Genomic DNA, 21,623 nt, shown 5'->3' with positions numbered 1-21,623 from the left:
CGATTTGTGGGGCTACAGTCAATATGAAGGTTCATAACCAATAAAACCAAGTGATGGTCTCTTTGGGAGGCAGTTTTGTTTTCTTTAAAGTGGATTAGAAAGGAAGGTGTGGACCTCTCTCTGCCAGCCTTCAGATTAGAACTCTCCTGTCTAGGAGAAACTTTATAAAAGTAGAGTCCAGCCTTTCAAGGGGTTACGATTTGATTGTGAATCAGCCTTTGTGTCGTTTCCTCCCGCAGCTTGTGAGCCACACACGTTCGGCAGGACCTGTAAAGAAAGATGTAGTGGACCAGAGGGATGCAAGTCTTATGTGTTCTGTCTCCCAGACCCCTATGGGTGTTCCTGTGCCACAGGCTGGAAGGGGTTGCAGTGCAATGAAGGTATGCACCACTTACATGGGGAACAGGGGAAACTGCAGCTGGAGTACAGAGGCCAAGCTAGCTGACACATCTACAGCAGGATGCGTTAGATCGCTTGCCGCTTACCTGTTGTTGGATGCAGGGATTTAAGTCACAGTTTTTTTTTTTTTTTTTTTGTTTTTGTTTTTGTTTTTGTTTTTTTATGAAAAAGACATTATATTGGACAGTGAGACTGGATCTGGGAGTAGATGTTTCTCCTGCATGTCTCCTAGGGATCTTGTTAAAACACGGATTCTGACTTGCATGGTTCTGGACTGGACCTGACGTTCTGCATTTACATTGAATCTCTAGGCAGCTATGCTGCTGCTGAGTTTTAAATAATGCTTTGAATAAAAAAAATTAAGAAAGATTTATTTTATTGCCTTATGCCATAAAAATCAGGCTTTAGGACAGATCCAGATGAGATTTAAGGTTCAAGAATAAAGTTAACTAACGCCTGTTCCTCAGGGACCTTACTCGAGAACTAAAAATTGTTATTGCCAAATTTATTAATAAATCCTTTATCTCAGACTTTTCTTTGTGCTTATGGTGAGGACACTTGAGATCTACACTCACCAAATTTGAAGTCCATGATATTATATGCCTGCCTGTACTTGCCACAGTATATCTCTGAGAAGGTTCTTGAACACTACAACTGAAACTTTGTATCCTTAAGCACACATCCACCCTCGCCCCTCCAGTCCCTGGAAACTACTGTCCCTGCTTCTGTTCCTTAGATTCCATCTACAGGAGAGAGCAAAAAATACCTGCCCTTCTTTGTCTGGTTTATTCAACTTAGATGATATAACTTAGACTCACCCATGCTGTTAAAAATAGTCACAGAATTTCCTTCCTTTGTGAGGCTCTCCCTTCCCTCCTTCCCTCCTTCCCTCCTTCCCTCCTTCCCTCCTTCCCTCCTTCCCTCCTTCCCTCCTTCCCTCCTTCCCTCCTTCCCTCCTTCCCTCCTTCCCTCCTTCCCTCCTTCCCTCCCTCCCTCCTTCCTTCCCTCTCTCTCCCTCTCTCTCTCCCCCTTCTCTCTTTCTGTCTCCATCTCTCTCTGTCTCTCTCTCCCTGTCTTTCTCTCTCTCCCCCACCTCCCCACATATAAAATTATTTTATTTCCAGGTGTAGAGTTTCTGTAGCCTACGGTAGTTGTGTGATCATTTGCTTGTGTTTTTAGGGAACATCCATATTGTTTTGGGGTAGTTACATGCCTGTAAACAGTGTGTGAGTGTTCTTTTCTGTATGGTCACTCATGTTTGCTATCTTTTGACATACTGATCCTAGCCATTTTAAAAGATGATGTCTCATTGAGTTTTTAATTTGGGTTTCCTTGAAGTGGTCTGACTGTGGGCTGTCAGTGATCTCACCTAGGACCATGTGCATGTTGGGCCACATCCATTGTCCTCCTCTGATGACCAGTGCTATTAAATATGTTTTCATGTACATATTGGCTATCTATAAATCCTCTAAGAGATGTCAACACAGGTTCTTTGCCCATTTATTTTTTACAATTATTTATTTATTTATATTGCAAATATTGCCCCCTCTCCTGGTCCCACTTGCAGAGTTGCTCCCCCATCCTCTCTCTCCTCAGCTTTTGAGAGGACAGCTCCCCTGGTATCTCCCCCCCACCCCCCACCCCCGGTACATCAAGTCTCTACAGAATTAGGCACATCCTCTCCCACTGAGGCCAGACATAGCAATCCTCTGATACATGTGTCAGGGGCCTTGGACCAGCCCATGTATGTTTTCTAGTTGGTGGCTCAGTTTCTGGGAGCTCCTAGTGGTCCAGGTTAGTTGACATTATTGGTCTTTCTGGGGGGTTGCCATCTTCTTGAGGGACTCCAATCCTTTTCCTAACTCTTCCATACGGGTCCCTGACTTATCTCCAGTGTTTGTCTGAGGGTATATGCATCTGTCTCAGTCAGCAGCTGGGTAGAGCCTCTCAGAGGGCTGCTATGCTAGGCTCCTGACTGTAAGCACAAAATAGTATCATTAATAGTCTGAGGGACTGGTACCTGCCCAAGAGATGAGTGTCAAGTTGGACCAGTCACTGAATGACTTTTCCTTCAGTCTCTGTTCCATCTTTGCCTATTTAAAAAACAAACAAACAAACAAACAAGCAGGTTTTCTTGCTTGTTAGTTACTTGACCTTCTCCTATGTACTAGAAAGAAACTCTTACAGTATATATGGCCTATAGCAATTTCCTCCAGCCCACCAATGGTCCTCCACTCTGATAACTGCCTGCAGCCTTTTAATTTGGTGTAAATTTTCTTATGTGTCTCATTGGCTTGTTTTTAGGATAATACCCAGGTCATTCCCCAAATTGGCCTAAAATTTTTTCTTTTATGTTTTCTCCTAATAGATTTTTCAATTTGAGGTCTTGGGTTTAAGTCATTGATCTATTTTCAGTTGATTTTTGTATGTACATTTTATTCTTCTATTTGTGGCTGCTTATGTTTCCTCCACATTATTTATTGATATGACATGCACATTCCATTGTGTATTTTGGTTCCTTTACTGAACCAATTGACAATAAATATACAGATCTGTTTCTGGATTTTCTGTCCATTGGTCTCTGTGACTGTTTTTGATGCTAAAATGTGATTTTGTGTACTTTAGTTTTATAGCATATTTTGAAATCAAGAAGTAGTATGCTATCCCTGGTATTGTTATTTCTTGTTCAGTATCTTTGGTTATTCTAATATTTTTTTTTAAATCTGAAAGTAACTTTGGTGTTTTTGCTCCAATGAAAACATTTCATTGATACTTTAGTAGGGATTATACTGATTGATACTGAAAATGTAGGCTTTCTGTTTAACAAGTTGTCGAGTTGAGACTATCCATCAGAAAGCCAAGGGGTGATATTGGTTTTAAACTAGATTTTAAGTAAAAGTAATCCTCTAGTTGACCAAAGTAAGGACAGCTGGTAGACAAAATCCATTTGTCATCTAACAGATTGTTAGTATTCTTGTCCTAGGTGGTTCAGTAGCTCTCACAGGAATGGAGCAGTCCCTGATGCCCTCAAAGGAGCTTGCAAAATTTACAAGTGCATGGAATGGCAGAAACACTGTTGTAAGGAGAAAGTATGGGACAAGGAAAGAAAACTCATAGCATCATAAATTCTCTTATTTGTTGTTTGCAGTACTTTGACAGATATTTTTCTCCATCTTTGCTCTGCTTGGCTTAATTTACTTAATTGTCAGTTGTGTAAATGTCAACAGATTTGGAAATCTAAAACACTATTTCTTTTTTAAAAAAATATTTAGTGTGGTGTGGTGTGGTGTGTGTGTGTGTGTGTGTGTGTGTGTGTGTGAACATGGTAGAACTATTCCCAATTTTCTGAGAAACCTACAGATTGATTTCCTCAGTGACTGTTTCAGTTTGCACTCCCACCAGCAATGGGGGAGTGTTCCCCTTGCTCCACATCCTCCTTAGCATCTGCTGTCACCTGAGTTTTCGATCTTAGCCATTCTGATTGGTGTAAGGTGGACTCTCAGAGTAATTTTAATTTACATTTCCCTGATGTCTAAGAACATTTTTTAAAGTATTTCTCAGATATTTGAGATTCCTCTCTTGGGAATTCTCTATTTAGCTCTGTGCCTCATTTTTAAATTGGATTATTTGGTTTGTTGGTGTCTAAGTTTTTGAGTTCTTTATGTATTTTGGATATAAGCCCTCTGTCAGATGTAGGTTGGTGAAGATCTGTTTCCATTCTATAGGCTGGCATTTTGTCCTATTGACGCTGTCCTTTGCCTTACAGAAGGTTTTTTCCCCAGTTTTATGAGGCCCCATTTATCAATTATTGATCTTAGAGCTTGAGCCATTGGTGTTCTGTTCAGAAAGTTGTCTTCTATACCAATAAGTTCAAGGCTATTTCCCACTTTCTCTTCTATTAGATTTAGTGTATCTGGTTTTATGTTTATGTTTAGTGTATCTGAGTATGTTGAACATTATGTTGAGGTCCTCGATCCACTTGGCCTTGAGCTTTGTGCAGGGTAATAAATATGGATATATTTACATTCTTCTACATGAAGAGTGCCAGTTAGAAAGAGCAGCACCATTTGTTGAAGATGCTCTTTTCTCCATTGAATGGTTTTGGCATCTTTGTCAAAAACCAAGTGCTCATAGGTGTGAGGGTTTGTTTCTGGGTCTTTGATTCTATTCCATTGATCAACCTACTGTTTCTATACCAATAGCCAGGCAGAGCTCCCACTGTAGGGATAACGATACTAACACACCCACAAAACCTTTGACCCAAAATTTGTCCTGTGTACCAGGGACAAAGATGGACACAGACTGAGGAAGTAGCTAACCAATGACTGACCCAAACTGAGACCCATCCCATGGGTAAGAACCAATCCCTGACACTATTCATTATTCTCTGTTATGTTTGCAAACATATGTTATGTTTGCATCGCATAACTATCCTCTGAGAGGCTCCACTCAGCAGCTGACCAAAACAGATACAGAGACCCACACCAAAACATTAGGCGGAGTTCACGGTGTCTTGTGGAAGAGTAGGGGACAGATCAAGGGACTCTTGGTGGCTACCAGAGATATAAACACCAACCAAAGAGTGAGCATGGGCTGGCTGGACCTAGGACCCCTGTACATATGTAGCAGATGTGTAGCTTGGTGTTCATGCAGGTTCCCCAACAACTGGAGTGGGGCCTTACCCTGATTCCATTGCCTGCCTGTAGATCTTGTTCCCCTAACCAGCTGCCTTGTTGGTCTCAGTGGGAGAGAATATACCCAGTCCTGTGGTGACTTGATGTACCAGGGTGGGTTGGTACTGGGGGGGGGGGGGGTCCCCTCTCACAGGAGAAGGGGAGAGGGAGGGACTGCATGAAGGGGACTGGGAGGAGAGGGGACTGTGATCAGAATGTAAAGTGAATAAATAAATAAATGAATGAATGAATTAGTGAAAACAGTACACTAAGAAGAGCAACTTAAAAAAAAAAAGAAGGGGTTTGTTTGGCTCATAATTCAAGAGTACATTCCATTTGGTGGGGACATCAGGCAGCAGGAAAATCCTGAATAGGGTTTTTTGAAGCAGCAGGTCACATGGCATCCACAGTCAGGAGGCAGAGAGTAATGATGCCTTTGTGCAGCTCACTTTCTCCTTTTTATGTAGGCAGGATCCCAGCTAAGGGGATGAGGCTGCCCACAACTGGCAGATCTTCCTTCCTCTGTTAACCTTATCAACATAATCCCTCATAGGCATGCCAGAGGCTCATTTCCCAGGTCTTCTAGATCCTATGACATTGACAGTTGAGGTTAATAATCACTGTAGTTTTTCTATTGCAGATTGAGGGAGTACTTTTATATTTTCTGCTGAAATTCCTCATTGTGAATGTACTTTCTATGAACATAATTATAGTTGATTTAAAAAATCTTGCTTTCTTTTTTTGTAATATTAGGTTTTTGCAGTTAGTTGCTATTGAGTTTTTCTTTTCTTTCTTTTTAAAAATTGAGCACACTTCTCTACCACTTCTTATGTTGAGTAATTTGAAATTTTATCACGAGTACCTAATATTATATTGTAGAGATTCTGGAGATTCATGATATATCCCTTAGGAGGAATGCTCACTTTGTTTTGTTTTAATTTAGTAGGCTACTGACATGGTAGGGCTCACGCTATGGGCTATGACTTTCAGTCATCAGGCCAAACGATTCAGGTTTTCCCATCTTTATCAGGGCTTCTCTGAGTATGTTGAGCATGCGTGTGGTTCAAGGGTCAGCCAAAGATCTGGATTTTTTTTCCCAACCCAGTATTTCTAATTTCCTTTTTTTCCCAGTGACTGGCTCTTTCCTCCAACTTGCCAGGCTAACAAGATGACAGATTTTATTTTGAGTTTTATTCTCTCACATGGTATCAATCATATCCAACATGGTGCCAAAAACTGAAAACTGAGACACACACCATTTCTATCTTCCAAATTTCACTTCTCCTTTAAAAGCTCCCTGGCTGCTTCTGCCCACATACGTTCTTCCCTGATTTTAAGTAGTCTTTTCAGAATACTGTATTGTGAAGCGTATTCTAGTAGAATGTTACTGAATTCTCTAGAAACAAAATTGACTAAACTTTAAATCTCAGTAAATCTCACAGTGGCTATATACTACTGTATATAGTTCAGCAAAGTTGATAGTATGAAAGGAAACTAAAATTAGCCATTGAGCGCCTTCCTCTATACTAACATAAGTTTATGACATCTTTGTTCCCAGCATGCCCATCTGGTTACTATGGACCAGACTGTAAGCTCAGGTGCCTCTGTACCAATGAAGAGATGTGTGATCGGTTCCAAGGATGCCTCTGCTCTCAAGGATGGCAAGGGCTGCAGTGTGAGAAAGAAGGTAAAGCAAGGTAACACTGTGGTCAGGGTCATGTTCAGCATGTCTGAAGAGAGCCCTACTGGTGTAATTCTTACTCTGGCATGCTAACATCCTCTAGCTATTTCTTACACACACACATACACACACACACACACACACACACACACACACACACACACACCAAAATAAAACAAAACAACAAATACCCATTTTATTTCTTCCAAGTATCTGTAGTAGTTTCTTTTCTATTGCTATGATAAGACATCATGACCAAGACAACTTATAAAAGAAGAAGTTTAATTCAGCTTATGGTTCCAGAGGGTTAGAGGCTCTGATGGCAAAGGAAAGGCTTGGCTATAGGTAGTTGGAGTAGCAGTTGAGAACTAATATCTTGATCCACAAGCAGGAGGCAGAGAGAGCAGGGTGGGGTGAACAGAAAGAGAAGAAAACACTGGAGATGTCCCAGAGGCTTTTAAAACCTCAAAGCCATCACCAGTGACAAATCTTCCCTGACATCTAATCACCCACAGCACAGTGAACACCCCTCTCAGAGAGCTCAACCTCTAATTTATCTCTGACGCAGATGCCCCTCCACCTGTTTGAGTTGTTCCTGTTTTTTTTTTTTTTAACTGAAAATGTTTAAGAGATACTCTAGGAAATGAAGGGTAGAACACTAACGTCTAATCCTGACACTCCTAATCCTTCTTAAACAGTTCCACCACTTGGGACTAAAGAGTCAAACATCTGGGCCTATGGGGGTCCTTTTCATTCACACCTGCACGGATGCCTAATAGTACCCTCATTTCTGAACAAGCCACATGCTTGCTGAGATCTTCATAGATACATGTGCTGGCAAAAACACCCATCCACAGAAAAGCATTAGAGAAAGAGCATGTAATACATTTTACAATGGTAAATGTGATTTAGAAAGAAATACATCTCCAGTTCAGTCTTTACTCAGAAAAAGGCAGCTGGTTTGGCTTTCTGTCTCTGCGACAAAATGGCTGAGGAAAATCAGCAAGATCGCCTAAAGGAGAGATCATACAATATGACAGGACACCAGAGGGATTGAAGGAAAAGACTTACTCTTTTTAGGCTAATCTATTTTTGAGTAAACCAACTGCTCTTGAAAGGACTATATCAATCTCTTCTGAAAGCATGGTCCAATGACCTGACTGTCTGGCATAGAGGTCTCATCTATGAAAACCTCCACCACCTCAAAACACTGCCATGTTAAAGGTCAAATTACCAGGGCAGACACAATTTGGGGATACAGTTAAACCAACATCCATCTCTGTATTTAATTAAAATAATCAGAATTTTCTTTTTTGGTAAAGACCTTGAACTTTAAAAGTCAATTAATTCTCAATGATACAGGTACTAGGCACATGGGTTCCTGACACCATCCATTGCTTTTGTTAATACTGGGGAATTTTTTTCTTCATTCAATATGGCAGCACCGTTTTTGATTTTACTGTTGGCTAGATTGCTTTGGGAGAGTTTATTTCATGTCTGTGACAAAATTATGTATAATTTAAATCACTCCATTCTTATTATTTACACATCACTTACAGATTTCTCAACCAGTGAAAGACCTCATACTTCCACACTGAGGATCATTTTGTTGATGGGAAACACTGTGTGGCTGAGTTTCCTCAACAATGTTTCCTGAGTTGAGGAACTTGAGTGTTTATTTATTTATTAATTGATTTTATAAATCACTTTCAAAAGCAAGATGGGACTAAAAACTAGGTTTGGGGTAGTATGTGGCTATGATGATCATTTTATATTGAGTGCAGCACCATGGCAGAAGACTGTGAACTTTGGGTTCAGGAAGAACTGAGCTTGAGTCTAGGTTTTGAGGTTCAGTCCCTTCTTCTGTAAAGCAGAGATATTAATAGTATCCTCAAATTTATTAGACAATGATAAATTAAAATAGTTATAAAGCTCTCATGTGGCGTAGGTTTTAGTCTCTTTTTCTGTTGCCGTGATAAGATATTCTGACAAAGGCAACTTGAGAGAGAAAGGTTTATTTTGCCTCAAAGCTCAAGGTACTTCCCCATCGTGGTGGGAAACTCAAGGCAGCAGGAGCTGAAGAAGATGCTCACATGGCAGCCAGAGTCAAGACCCAGAGAACAATGAATGATAAGCCCACTTTGCTTCCCCCTGATCAGCATCTCTAACATGGAAATGTACCAAGTCTGTCTTCTCACATCAGATAACCTAATAAAGACAATCTCTTGCAGACATGCTCATAGACCATAGTCATTTCAGGTGACTGTAAATGTTGTAAAGTTAATGATTAATTTAACCACAGTGAGTGACTACTAGAGTAGCTATTGCTGTTATGCTGAAGATTAGACTGCATTGTTCTAATTTTTTTTTTAAATCTAGGCAGGCCAAGGATGACTCCACAGATAGAGGATTTGCCAAATCACATTGAAGTAAATAGTGGAAAATTTAGCCCTATCTGCAAAGCCTCTGGCTGGCCACTGCCTACTAGTGAAGAAATGACCCTGGTGAAGCCGGACGGGACAGTGCTCCAAGTAAGAACCATTCTTCAGTACACCTGCTTAGCACCATAAGATGGTTTCACTGCAGCAGTCTGTCTCTGAAAGCTGGATTTTACTCCAGGGCTTAACCCCTTCCTGGCTAGTGTCTTGTCATCTTGGATAAGTGCCATGCTTATCAATTGCAGATACTGATTCACCAAAATCTCGTCAAAGTCCTCTGTATGGGCGGTGCTGCAATGCCAGGTTGGGAATTTGCCATCACAATGGGGTTGTCATATCTGAGTGTCAAGGATAGCCCCTATCCTACAAACTGTCCAACTGTGTGTACTGAACTATATACAGGTCAGATGATGTAAGACCCTCACATTATCTCCTCTAAATCCTATATTAAGAAGAGCAAGGTGGTCTAGGGGCCACACAGGGATCTTGAAACCTGTGAATGAGTAACATACTGTGCTATCATGGCAAAGATTTTGTAATATTTTGAGAATTATATGTTCCTTCCAGACCTTAGATTTTTTTTTAATTGAAAATAATGTTTTTCACACAGTATATTCTGATCATGGTTTTCCCTCCCTTGTCTCCTCTCAGATCTTCTTTACTTCCTCACCCATCCAACTCCATGCCTTCTTTCTCTCTTTAGAAAAAAAAACAGGCTAAAACAAACAAACAAACCAGAATAAAACAAAGCAAATACAATAAAAAACACAGAAAAAACATGAAAAACACATACCCATTCAGAGATACACACACATCCACAAAACCCATAAATACACAAAATCAAAAACTGTAATAGACAAGCAAAAGACAACAAATGTAAATAACAACACCCCCCCCCAAGCAATCAAAAAATCCTAACAAAACATTATGAGCAAAATTTCAAGAAATCAAAAGCTTTGCTCATAATGCTTTGTTTAGGTAAGTTTTGTCTTGGCTTAGTTAAGGTTTTATTGTTGTAAGGCAACTCTTACGAAGGCAGGGAATTTTTTTCTGTTATAATGTTTTATATATGTGGCTATATATGTTTTATATATTCTATGCCTTTAGAATGAAATTCTTGTTCTATGCCTGTAACCCATAGATTTGTCCTTTTCAGAGTGTTACATGTATTGAAATTCCCAATGTAGCCTTACTGATTTATTTTTGTCCTTGTTTGGTTATTCCGGTTCCTCCTCCTTGTATTTAGTCTTAGATTTTCTTTACCTGAAGGCTCTTTTCTTGAGCACTGGTCTCATGATATAGGTGTCTGGGATCCATCTAATGCTTAGTCTCACTGTTTGACACTGAGCTCCAAGGCAAGGTCCCATGCTCAGCTTCTTTCTTTGCTCCTTGGTTGATGGAATCTTCCTCCTTGCTATGGCCCAAAGGTCTCACGATGGAGGCAGTTCTTAGCCAATGAAGGCCCAACAGTTTAGCTTACAGAGTACGCACTTGTGTAGTGGGGCAAGGTTATGAAGCTCTGTCTGACACTGGGTTTCACCATGACAAGCCTGATACTAGATAAGGTCTAAGACTTAGAGTTAATCTTCCCATCCCCCAACAAACAGGAGGCATCTCTTTTCACGTTATACTGCTTGGAGTTGGGGGAACTCCAAGTAAGTTTACTTTCTTCCTTCTACAGTATACCTTTTCTTATTTTCATGTTAAAAGTCAGCCCTGGTTTCTCTCACCTGATTCCCTCAGCTCTCATGAAGGCATTTTGGTGAGTGAATATAGCTCTTTGGCTTTTTTGCTCTGTGAAGAGACCATTGCTGGAACTTCTAATTCAGCTGTCATCTTAGTCTTCTACCCATAACTTTTTAGCATTGCCTGCCTCGTGTTTGCACAAACATGGATGGGTGAGGTTAAGTGTTTGAGGAAGTCGACAAAAGGACTAGAGATTCATGTGTCTTTAGATCCACGTGTCTTTCCCCTTTGCACCGTTCCTGACAGCCCCTCAAATATGCAGGAAGCTACTTTGTCCTTCCATCCTACCATATCCAAAAAGGAAAAAAAATGCTACCCAGGGCAGTTTTAACAGACTTAAACTCCTTACTGGTAAGTGTTTATTCAACACTTTCAAACACAAATACAACATCAGGATCTGGGAGGGCACCAGTCCAATACAAACTTTCAGAGCTGCTACCATAGCTTTGGAAATAAGCCAGTGATTATATTAGCATTGTACTTAGCTCCTCAGACTCTCCTAGAAAACTTCCTCCTAGACAATGAGCTGAAGTATATGTTATGAGCCTTTGTGTGTAAGTGCCCCAAGAAATTCTGATTTTTTTTTGTATGTTTGACTGACTGTTCTAGCCAAATGACTTCAACCATACAGATCGTTTCTCAGTGGCCATATTCACTGTCAACCGAGTCTTACCTCCTGACTCAGGAGTTTGGGTCTGCAGTGTGAACACAGTGGCTGGGATGGTGGAAAAGCCTTTCAACATTTCTGTCAAAGGTAGGTTTCCTGCAGTATATAGCACAAAGGTAGGTTTCTTGCACTTAAAGCAAGGGCATTTTCTTAAAAAAAAAAAAAAAAAGAGCAATAAGAAAAAGCAATGATGGGGCCAACTGTGATGTGGCACAAATTTTGGATTTTAAGCCTTCATGTAATCAGCGCCCACCGAAGGATTGTGGAAGAGGGCTCTTTTAAGGGATCATTAAAGAAAAAAAAAGAAGGGATAGCAGTAGGGAGACAGGATTGAATCAGAACTCTCGGAGAGTTAGCTATGAGATTGAACAATAGCAAAACCCCTAATGCTCAAGAATGACTCTGACTGCTAAAATTGTATTTAGTTCCTCCAGAGCCCCTGCGTCCCCCAAATGTGATTGACACTGGACACAACTTTGCTATCATCAATATCAGCTCTGAGCCTTACTTTGGGGATGGACCGATCAAGTCCAAGAAGCTTCTCTATAAACCTGTCAATCAGGCCTGGAAACATATTCAAGGTAAAGTTTGGATGCAAAAGGCACCAACTGGAGGTCTAGTACCAGAAAAAAAATATGTCTTTTATATATCAAAATTCCCTACCCATATCAGCTAATAGAAAAACAAGAATACTTTACCACATGCAGAAGCCATGAAAGTTCTAGGAATGACTTGCTTAATACCACTGAGCACTCTGATACACAAACGCAGACATACATTAGGTAGCCCATGTATATCAGCATTTCTTCTCAGGCCTCTAAACTGCCAGTCATGACTTTAGAACTCTACCATGCCTGGCCATGGTGGAAAGTATGATTATACCATAGGAACAGGGAGGTCTAGGACCACGATAGAAAGGCAGGGTTCTTAATCTGCCTGAATCTTGACAGTAATTTCTGCTGTGTTAGATGCACCCTACCCCACCTCTCACTTCTTACCTTGTCTTATCCTGAAGACACTGTCAAAAGTAGGTTTCTTGCAGTATATAGCACAAAGTTAGGTTTCTTGTGCTAGACAATTAATGCAGAGAGTTTTATAAAAAAAAAATTGACTCTGGAAAAATTTAGTCTGTGGAGACAGGATGGAACTTAGAGTAGGGAAAAGAGGGGCATTGTAATGAGAGCTGTCCGCCCCTCCCTGCTGCTGGGGAAAAATGCTGTAAACTGAGACAAAAGATTGTGAATGTCATGAAAAGGCTAAATGTGTCTTAAAACCTGTTTTGGCTTTATTGGCTGTGTGATAATATAAAACTATAATTTTTAAAAAGTAAGTTAAAAACATAGCACTGTCAATTGCTCCTGCTCTTTTAATTGGGCCATCTTGCAGACAGTCCCACCATTGCCCTGCTGGTGGGCAATGTGGATTCTACCACTCCCAATTTCATCAAATTTTGCCTAATTTCCCTTAATTATTTCCCCTAAACTTTTTCGTTCTACTATATGAAGACATGTGTGAATATAATAAAAAAAAAAGAAAGAAAAAGAGGGCTTTGCTTATGCAGCGGATCTGAGTTCAATCTCCAGCATCCCTGAGGTGGCTCAAATCTCTACAAACCCTAGTCCAAGGGGATCTGACTTCCTCTTCTGACCTCCACATGCACAGGGCACCCACATGGTATACTTACATATGCAGGTAAAACACACCCCCATACACAAAAACCCAAAGAGGTCTAAAAATAATATAAGAAAAACAGGGGCCTGACTTCATAACGCAGCTGAAATTGATACACAGAATAAAGTGACATTATTTATTACTGAACTCTTCACATTCCATGGTAGATACAGCTCAGATTTAGTATCTCAGGGATCTAAGGTTGATTTGTGTTTTTTTCTGTTTTAACATCAATAGCTGGGGCTTTTTTTTTTTTTTTTTTTGTAATATGGCTTTAATAATGAAGAATAATCTTCTAAGAATTGTTAAACACAGTTCAGTTTTTTAAACCAATTAACAACTTATGATAAGGTAAGTCAAAAGCCGAACTCTGCAATATCCATAGCTATAAAGACAGGGACAAAGAGACCAACAGAACAAAGGGCTGAGAGGAAGGAACATGGTTTTAAGGGACTCTAGAGATCCTCACGGCAGGAGTCTTAACGTTAGAGAGCCATTGTCTGGTAGTGTTAAACAAGAACCACGGGGCCTTTGTTCTCTAGACAGTTTGATTGCAATCAGTTTATGTCCTTGAAAACAGTGAAAATAATATTATTTTCTATTGTGCTAATTGAACCACCCAAGTTTGGCATCCTATGTGGTAGATCTGTTGGGATTAATTTTGCAAATGAAAATTCACAAAGACTAGAACAGAAATGTATACATAGCCTAAACATATGCTAATTTATATGCCAAAACCTAAAACTATAGGTGCTAATGTGTATACCAAAACCTAAAATATACATGTTAAAGTATATATCAAATGCTCCAACGTTTTGAAGTAGAGCGAGTGTCCAGGTGGTCAGAGGTCTCTATAAATTGGCTAAGTTTTAGAAACTACGATTTGTGCTTCCCACAATTATAGTTAACTCAGTCATTCTGGATTTCTGATGGGGTTGAAAACATATAGCTATTGACCTTAAGAGAAAAGATTTGAGTGGATGGTCGTCAGCTGACATTCATCCTAAAGCCAGGTTCAGAACTAAATGTTCTAGTTAGAATAGATGACAGAGGAGCTGGTTAGTCAACAAAAGGATGGACTGGGTATTAGGACTATCCTGTACCTCACTGGTACAAATTGGCATAATTATGCTCTAATTGTATTTTGAGAGAAGTTTCATTTTAACAGGAAGGGTGATGTGTAGGAGGAGCTAGGGTAGGAGGAGTACAGAGAGGAAGAAAAGGAGTAAGAAGAGGAGAAGAAGAAGGAGAGAAGAAGCTAGGTGATGAAAGAGAGAAAGAGGGAGGAGACAGGGAGGCAGATATTCATGTATCTCCACCAGTCAAAGATAGTTGTTATATCTAGGTCGGTCAGTGGGTTACACCTCTGATTGAACAATTCCAAACTTATAAAGCCTATGATTAACATTTTTTAAAAAAAAATATATAAATGCAAAAAGGAAAAGGGGGCATGGCATAAGAGTTTCCTAAGGGGGGTAGGAGGGAATGGGGATAGGGAATGCCATCTGAAGTGTAAATAAAATATCAAAAAAAAAAGTATATATCAAAGCCTAAAACTATAGACACTAATATATATACCAAAACATAGAAATATATATGCTAATGTATATACCAAAACCTAAAAGTATACATGCTAATGTGTATATCAAAACCTAAACCTAAAAATATACTTGCCAACATAATATATACAATATATATATGTGCATATATATGCATACATATATATGCATATATATACTAAATAAATATTATATATATGTATATATACTAAAACCTAGAAATATACATGCTAATGTATATACCCAAAACCTGGAAATACTTGTTCCAAGGCCTAATTTCTCTTACACTAGAAACTTTATGTCCTTGAAGATGGAATTACCTCTTTATTTCACTGAGACACTGCTTTTTAAAAACCCAATTTAGTTCGCACTGCAAAAGCAGCCACTCTGGTTTACAAAACATAACAGGATGTAAGCTGAAGCTTTCTGGACTTTCTCTCTTTCCAGTGATGAATGAGATTGTCACGCTCAACTACTTGGAGCCTCGGACTGAGTACGAGCTCTGTGTGCAGCTGGCCCGTCCTGGAGAGGGTGGAGAAGGGCATCCTGGACCTGTGAGACGATTCACTACAGCGTCTATCGGTCAGTTGAAGCCAACGGACATTTATTCCTGAGCTGGGTGGGAGGGGGAGGAAGGGGAAAGAGGAAGGAAGACCAGGAAGGGTGGTGTTGGGTGAGTGGGTGGGTGGGGATGGAGGTGGAAGGACTTTGCTGTGGAATGGGTGGGAAAGTGACAGGAAGACACATACTTCAAGCCAAACAGTTCCTTTATTTGGGCTGGACCGCTGGTCTGTCTCCCTGGGGGAGGGGGACTATGGCCATTCAGGGGGACAGAGGAGGAAGCAGATGAACCTTCAGGAAGGCAAGGCCATCCCTGAGATTTACTTAGCAGCCAGTGTGTTGAGCCTTGACTTCTGTATGTCACCCCCAGCTTCCTGTTTCCATCCCATGGGGCCACTCCAGGCGTCTGCCACAAATATGCTCCAGAAATTCAAGTTTATTTATTTTTTTAAAAAAATAATTTCTATTTTTCAAAGTAATTTGTGCCTATAGTTCAAACATCAAATAGAAGGAAAGGCTTTTGTCTGAAGAACAGACCTCCTCAGCTCTACCCCTCCTCCTCCCCCAGCCCTGCTTCCTATTGGCAACTGTTTCTATGTAAAGCTATTTCTTACAGGGTTTACCTCCATGTTGCTAAGTCAGTGGTTTGAACATTAAGATCCATCAGAACCACCGGAAGAGTTTATTAAAACAAATTGTTGGACCTTATTCCCAGAATCTTTTAAAATTTTGTTTTATTATTTTGTGTGTATGTCACTCATTCCACCCTCTGTGTGTATATATGTCTGTGCATTCATGCAGTGTCTGGGGAAGTCAGAGAGGGCATCAGGTCCCCTGGGACTCAAATTATAGCCCGTTGTAAACCATCATATGGGTCTGGAGATCAAGCCTGGGTGCTATAGAGGAGAAGCCAGTGCTCTTATCCCCTGAGCCATCTCTCCAGCCCCATCTACCCTGAACCTTTGATCCAATGGGTTTAAACCAAGGCTATAGGTCAACAATTATGGTTTCTAATAAATTCCCCAGAGATGGTTAATGCTGCTCCTGGCCTTGGTCCACATGGTCTAGATAATATATAGAGAAGCATCTTTCTCTCTCCTTTGTTTCTTTCTTTCTATCCATCCTTCTTTCCTTCTTTTCTTTCTTTCTTTCTTGTTTTTTTTTTTTGTGGTTTTGTGAGTTTATTTTGTACTTTTTTATTTTTATTTGTTGTTGTTATTGCTTTAAAAAAATTTTTTATTTATTTTAAACTCCAGATTTTATTCTCCTCCTGGTCCACCCTCCAACTGTTCCACATCCCATACCTCCTCCCCACTCCCTTGTCTCCATGAGGATGTCCCCCCATCCCCCACCCCACCAGATCTCTAAATTTCCTGAGGCCTCAAGTCTTTTGAGGGTTAGGTGCATCTTCTCTGACTAAACCCAGACCCAGCAGTCCTCTACTGTATATGTGTTGGGGGCCTCATATCAGCTGGTGTATGCTGCCTGGTTGGTGGTCCAGTGTTTGAGAGATCTCAGGGGTCCAGTTTAATTAAGACTGCTGTGTTCCTATAGGGTCACCCTCTTCCTCAGCTTCTTCCAGCTTTCCCTTAATTCAACCACAGGGGTCAGAAGTTTCTGTTCATTGGTTGAGTACAAATATCTGCATTTGACTTTTGTTGCTTTGTAAATATTTATTTATTTATTTATTTATTTATTTATTTATTTATTAGATAGGGCTTCACTCTACAGTCCAGGCTGGCCCAGAATTCACAATCTAGCTTATTTATCTATTTATTAGATAGGGCTTCACTCTACAGTCCAGGCTGGCCCAGAATTCACAATATAGCTCATACTGGCCTCTATCTGTTATAATTCTTATGCTCTGGAGTACTGATTTACATGTGCAAGTCATGCCTCATAGAACATTTCTTGACTTATTGCGGGTATTTAGAGGCCTTGCACTGTGCGAATGGAGGAGCTCTCAATTTGTGCAGACTCCTCAATGCTGGATTGGCTTCTATCTCTCTGTCACTCAGTGCCCTCCTTTGAAACAGTAGAGTGACCTTTATAACATCCTCCTCTTGTCCTTTGAGTTGTTTGGTGTGTTTAGGCACCCTGTTACTATCTCCTAATGAGTATTTTTTAGTTGTGAGCTCTTGTGTGTTCCCTGTGTTATATAAGAAGTCATAACTGTTTAGGCATCCTGGTCACTTGGACCAACTCCCAGGACAACAATTTAGGGAGGAAAGGTGTGTTTTGACTCATGATTTCAGATGGTTCAATCCATGTTCGCTCAGCTCTGTCTGTGTGGACGGAACATACTGTCGGAGGGAGCCTGTAGCAAAGGGATCTTCTTCTCCTTATGCTAGACGTGAAGAGCTGGGTAGAGGAAAGGACCAGGTACTGAAACAATCACTAAGTACCCACATCCAGTAAGTTAATCTTCTAGTTACGTTTTACTTCCCCATTTTCTAGAACGTCTAAAAGATGAACCTCCCTCTAAGAGCCAAGTCTGAAGTACCTGAGCTCTTCAGGAGACACTTTGTATCCACACGACAGTAGCTTCCAAACACAGAAGCCTTTAGCTCTAAATCCCAACGCTCTTATTGCTCTAGGCCCTTAAGGGAGAGAAGTTCTTTGCCCAGGGCTTAGAGTACCAATGCCTGGCAGCTAAGTTATATCTCTTGAGCTTTGGTTGTTTGGTCCCTAGATCCTTTATCTTAGTGGCTCTCTTGGGCCTTTCTAACGATGGGGTTTGTAGTACAGCTCTCACCCTCTCTCCCCTGCTCCCCATACCCTGCTTTGTTTGTACAGTCCCAGGATTCCCAAGGTTCCTGCCATCTCACACTTTCATAATACTCTCCACTGTCTATACTTCATGCAGACTCTGACCTCCATGTCTCTGTAAACTCTCTAATCACTTCTAGGGTCACAGTAAGAAATGGCAAGCTATCCCAATAAAAAATTAACATAAACTCCACAGAGAGAATAAAAGTTTCTCTGATCTGAGAGCAAGTGGTACCTGCTATGTCCTTACCCTGCACTCAGAGGCAAGTGGCAGTTAATTCTCCTATAGGTCAGTATCAGATCAAAAGAGGAAGGTCACAGTCTGACTCACATGGAAATTATTCATGGCCAGAACATAAAACACTCCACAGACCAGAAGCACTGCCATCAGTCCTCAGAATACATTCCAGCCAGGATGCAGTTAGAGGCCTTTTGGAATATTTCAAAGTCCTCCAGGGGTCGGTGGAAAGGGAATTCTTGAAGTCCTCCTTTCCCACCAATTGAATTTTGCTGATGCTTGCTTTTTTAATTCATCTGGCATTTGTACTGTTTATGTTTTCATTGAGGTGGGAAGGCCATGCAGGCCAGGGAAGGTAGGAAGAGAACATATTTTGAGCTCATTTGCAGAGAAAAGAAAAGCCAAAGCTGGGTGAAGGGTCACTATATACCCTGTAATTTTAATTTTTTTCAAACTTTATTTTTAATGATGGTTCTTAAACACTTTAATCTCCTTTGTAGCCCAACACCCACCAGAGGTAGTGGAAAAGAAAGGATACTGGGGAAGTGGACCTGTTTAGAAACATTCTTTGGAGCAATTCCTGTCTGTGTTGTCTGGAAATCAGCAGTTCAGTTCATAGGTGAGCAGGCTGCAGCAGCTTGATCCACTTGAAAACACCTCACAGATACACCAGCAGTCCAGTAGAGTCAGATTAGCAACAGCGGTGACAGCAGAGACAGCCAGGCCTCAACTTCAGCTTGAGTCAGCAGTAGGGACTAGAAGGAACATCAGAAGTCTTGGTTATGCCTCTCTCAGGGAAGTGAAGATCAGACCCACAAGTGTTGCACAGCTTGCTGTACCAGCAAGCCAAGCTCTCTCCATCACTTCATGGAGTTTTATTTATTTATTTATTTATTTATTTATATTGTTTATTTTATTTATTTACATTTCAAATGTTATCCTCCTTCCCAGTTTTGCCTTCACCAACCCCCCTATCCCATGCTCTCTCCTAGCTGCTTCCATGAGAGTTCTACCCCACCCATGCACCCACCCACTCCTGGTTCATTCCCCTATGCTGAGGCATTAAGCCTTCACAGGACCAAGGGCCTCTCTTCCCACTGATACTAGATAAGGCCAACCTCTGCTACATATGCAGATGGAGCCATGGGTCCCTCCATGTGTACTCTTTGGTTAGTGGTGTAGTCATTGGGAGCTCTTGGGGTGGGTGGCTGGTTGGCTGATATTGTTCTTCCTATGGGGTTGCAAACCCCTTCAGCTCCTTCAATCCCTCCCCTAACTCCTCCATTGGGGTCCCAGTATTCAGTTGGATGGTTGGCTGCAAGTATCTGCATCTGTATTGGTCAGGCTCCTTGAACTCAGAAATCTCCCGGCTGGTGCCTCCCAGGTGCTGGGATTAAAGGCATGGTCCACCACACCTGGCTTTTGGAGTCCTATTTATATCTTCCAAATGTCACATGTCCTCCACGTGCCTTGCCTCAGCGTGGATCTTGCCTCAGCACAAACATCCTATCAGCCCTCGGAAGTGGCAAGAAACTGCAGTATACCACCAGAGCTTTTTTGGTGCTTTTTCTCTCTTTGGAGTTCCGACAAATGCAGCTCAACTATGCAATGCAAGGTAGACCAATACATGTCTGTTGTTAGCAAAGAATCTTTCATTACATGTCCTTTCATGTGCTTGCCTTAGCAGAACATCCTTTCTCCTGTGTCTGCTTCAGTGAAACACAAGTCTGTCTGCCTTAGCCTTGCACATCTGTGATCACTTTAACAAAACGTTCCTTCATGTGTTTACCCCAGCAAAACACGATCCAATCGACTTTCTAAAGAACTGTTAAGTTTCCATTTTAATGTCCTGAAAGGGAGGCTAAAGTAAAAATGGCTGCATTTGAAGTTCCTCCAGCTACCCAGAGCAAAGAGTGAGGAATTTTACAAGTGTTTTCTGATGCTCACCTGTGTTCTCTTTATAAACTGTCTGCATATCTACCATGGATGGCTTATGCTGGGATTCAAACTCTAGAGGCTGGCAAAAGAAGTAGACCTCAGGTTACTGCATTTTCCTAGATTATAGCGACAGAGCCAAGAAGACCTTTAACACAATGCCAAGCACATGGTTGCCCAACTGCTCGTCCTCATTGGTTTATAATTAGATCTAGGTGGTTAGGCTTATAGGACCTTTTCCCCCTCCAGCTAAGAATTTAAAGTGTTTTTCAATTTTTTTCTGTCATACTCTAAAGTGTTGGAGGTTTTTTTCTTTAAACATAGGTCCGATTAGACCTCATTGCACGTAAGATTCTCATACCACACGTGCACTGTTTGTAGACTATGACCACCATTTGTAAAGCACTGTCATGATCTAGAATGTTCTCACACTCTGCAAATCAGTTTCGCCCCTAGTGGCAATAATGCCACCATCCTGAGGTCAGGAAGGAAGGCTGTTTTCCCATGCTTTGAAAGGCCTTTCTATCTGGAACTTATAAATCAATGACTGTCATTAATTGCAATTAATAAAATAGACATATTCTTCCTTTGTTCGTTGACATGGGCTGGGGAAGAAAAGGAGAAAGAGAACAAATATTGGCAGAGTTCCTAAGACTTCCCAAGCCCTCTCAACCCATTATCTTGTTTGTTCTTCTGTGTCTGGAAGATGAGTCTGGTTGTGCCATTTTACAGGTGGACTTTACAAATTACAAATTGCCCAGATTACAAAGTAGGAGTGAGATGCTCCTGTCTCTCTAATTTTAAAAACCCATATCATTTTTTTGGCAATTTCTCTGACACTCCAGGTGCCTGAGTAACCATGGCCAGACAACATATGTTTCTAGCTGATAATGCAGTGTGGCCCAAATGGAGGTAGGGCTGGCCCCTTACCATAGCAGCTGTGATATCTGAAACTCTCCTTGCTGACATTTAAAGCCTGAAAGTGTCTTTCTTAAAATGGTATTGAAAAGAGGTCCACTGTGCTCCTTTCCATCAATCCCTCTGCTTTCCTTTTCCAATTGTTTCCAACTTGCTTTTAGTAAGTTTCCATTAGAGTTTTTACCCACAATACTATAAACATGTTTATCGAGCTCCTGCCCTTCTTATTTGTTATGGTAATCCTTGTGACGGCTCTATAATTTCATGAAAGAATGAAGACTTGCCCGCCTCTAGTCATTTACTATTATAAATGGTGCTGTAAGGAATGTCTCCATGCACAGATATCTTCATCTTCCTTTGGAATGTCT

The 21,623-nt window shown here is 40.9% G+C and overlaps 1 protein-coding gene across 2 annotated transcripts in view; it reads left to right on the top strand.

The window, feature by feature from the left end:
- Tek (TEK receptor tyrosine kinase) overlaps positions 1-21,623 on the top strand; it is a 117,087-nt gene that overhangs the window by 58,314 nt on the left and 37,150 nt on the right. For both annotated transcript variants that reach the window (XM_034503307.2, XM_034503306.3), the window contains exons 6-11: positions 240-380; positions 6,631-6,759; positions 9,133-9,284; positions 11,547-11,691; positions 12,030-12,185; positions 15,282-15,416. In XM_034503307.2, the coding sequence (XP_034359198.1) occupies positions 240-380; positions 6,631-6,759; positions 9,133-9,284; positions 11,547-11,691; positions 12,030-12,185; positions 15,282-15,416 (858 nt within the window). The remainder of the gene's footprint in view (positions 1-239; positions 381-6,630; positions 6,760-9,132; positions 9,285-11,546; positions 11,692-12,029; positions 12,186-15,281; positions 15,417-21,623) is intronic.

This window comes from Arvicanthis niloticus, chromosome 5 (assembly GCF_011762505.2).
Source record: "Arvicanthis niloticus isolate mArvNil1 chromosome 5, mArvNil1.pat.X, whole genome shotgun sequence".
NCBI classification, from domain to species: domain Eukaryota; kingdom Metazoa; phylum Chordata; class Mammalia; order Rodentia; family Muridae; genus Arvicanthis; species Arvicanthis niloticus.
Note: the sequence above shows the minus strand (reverse complement) of the source record. Positions and strands in the feature narration are given on the sequence as shown.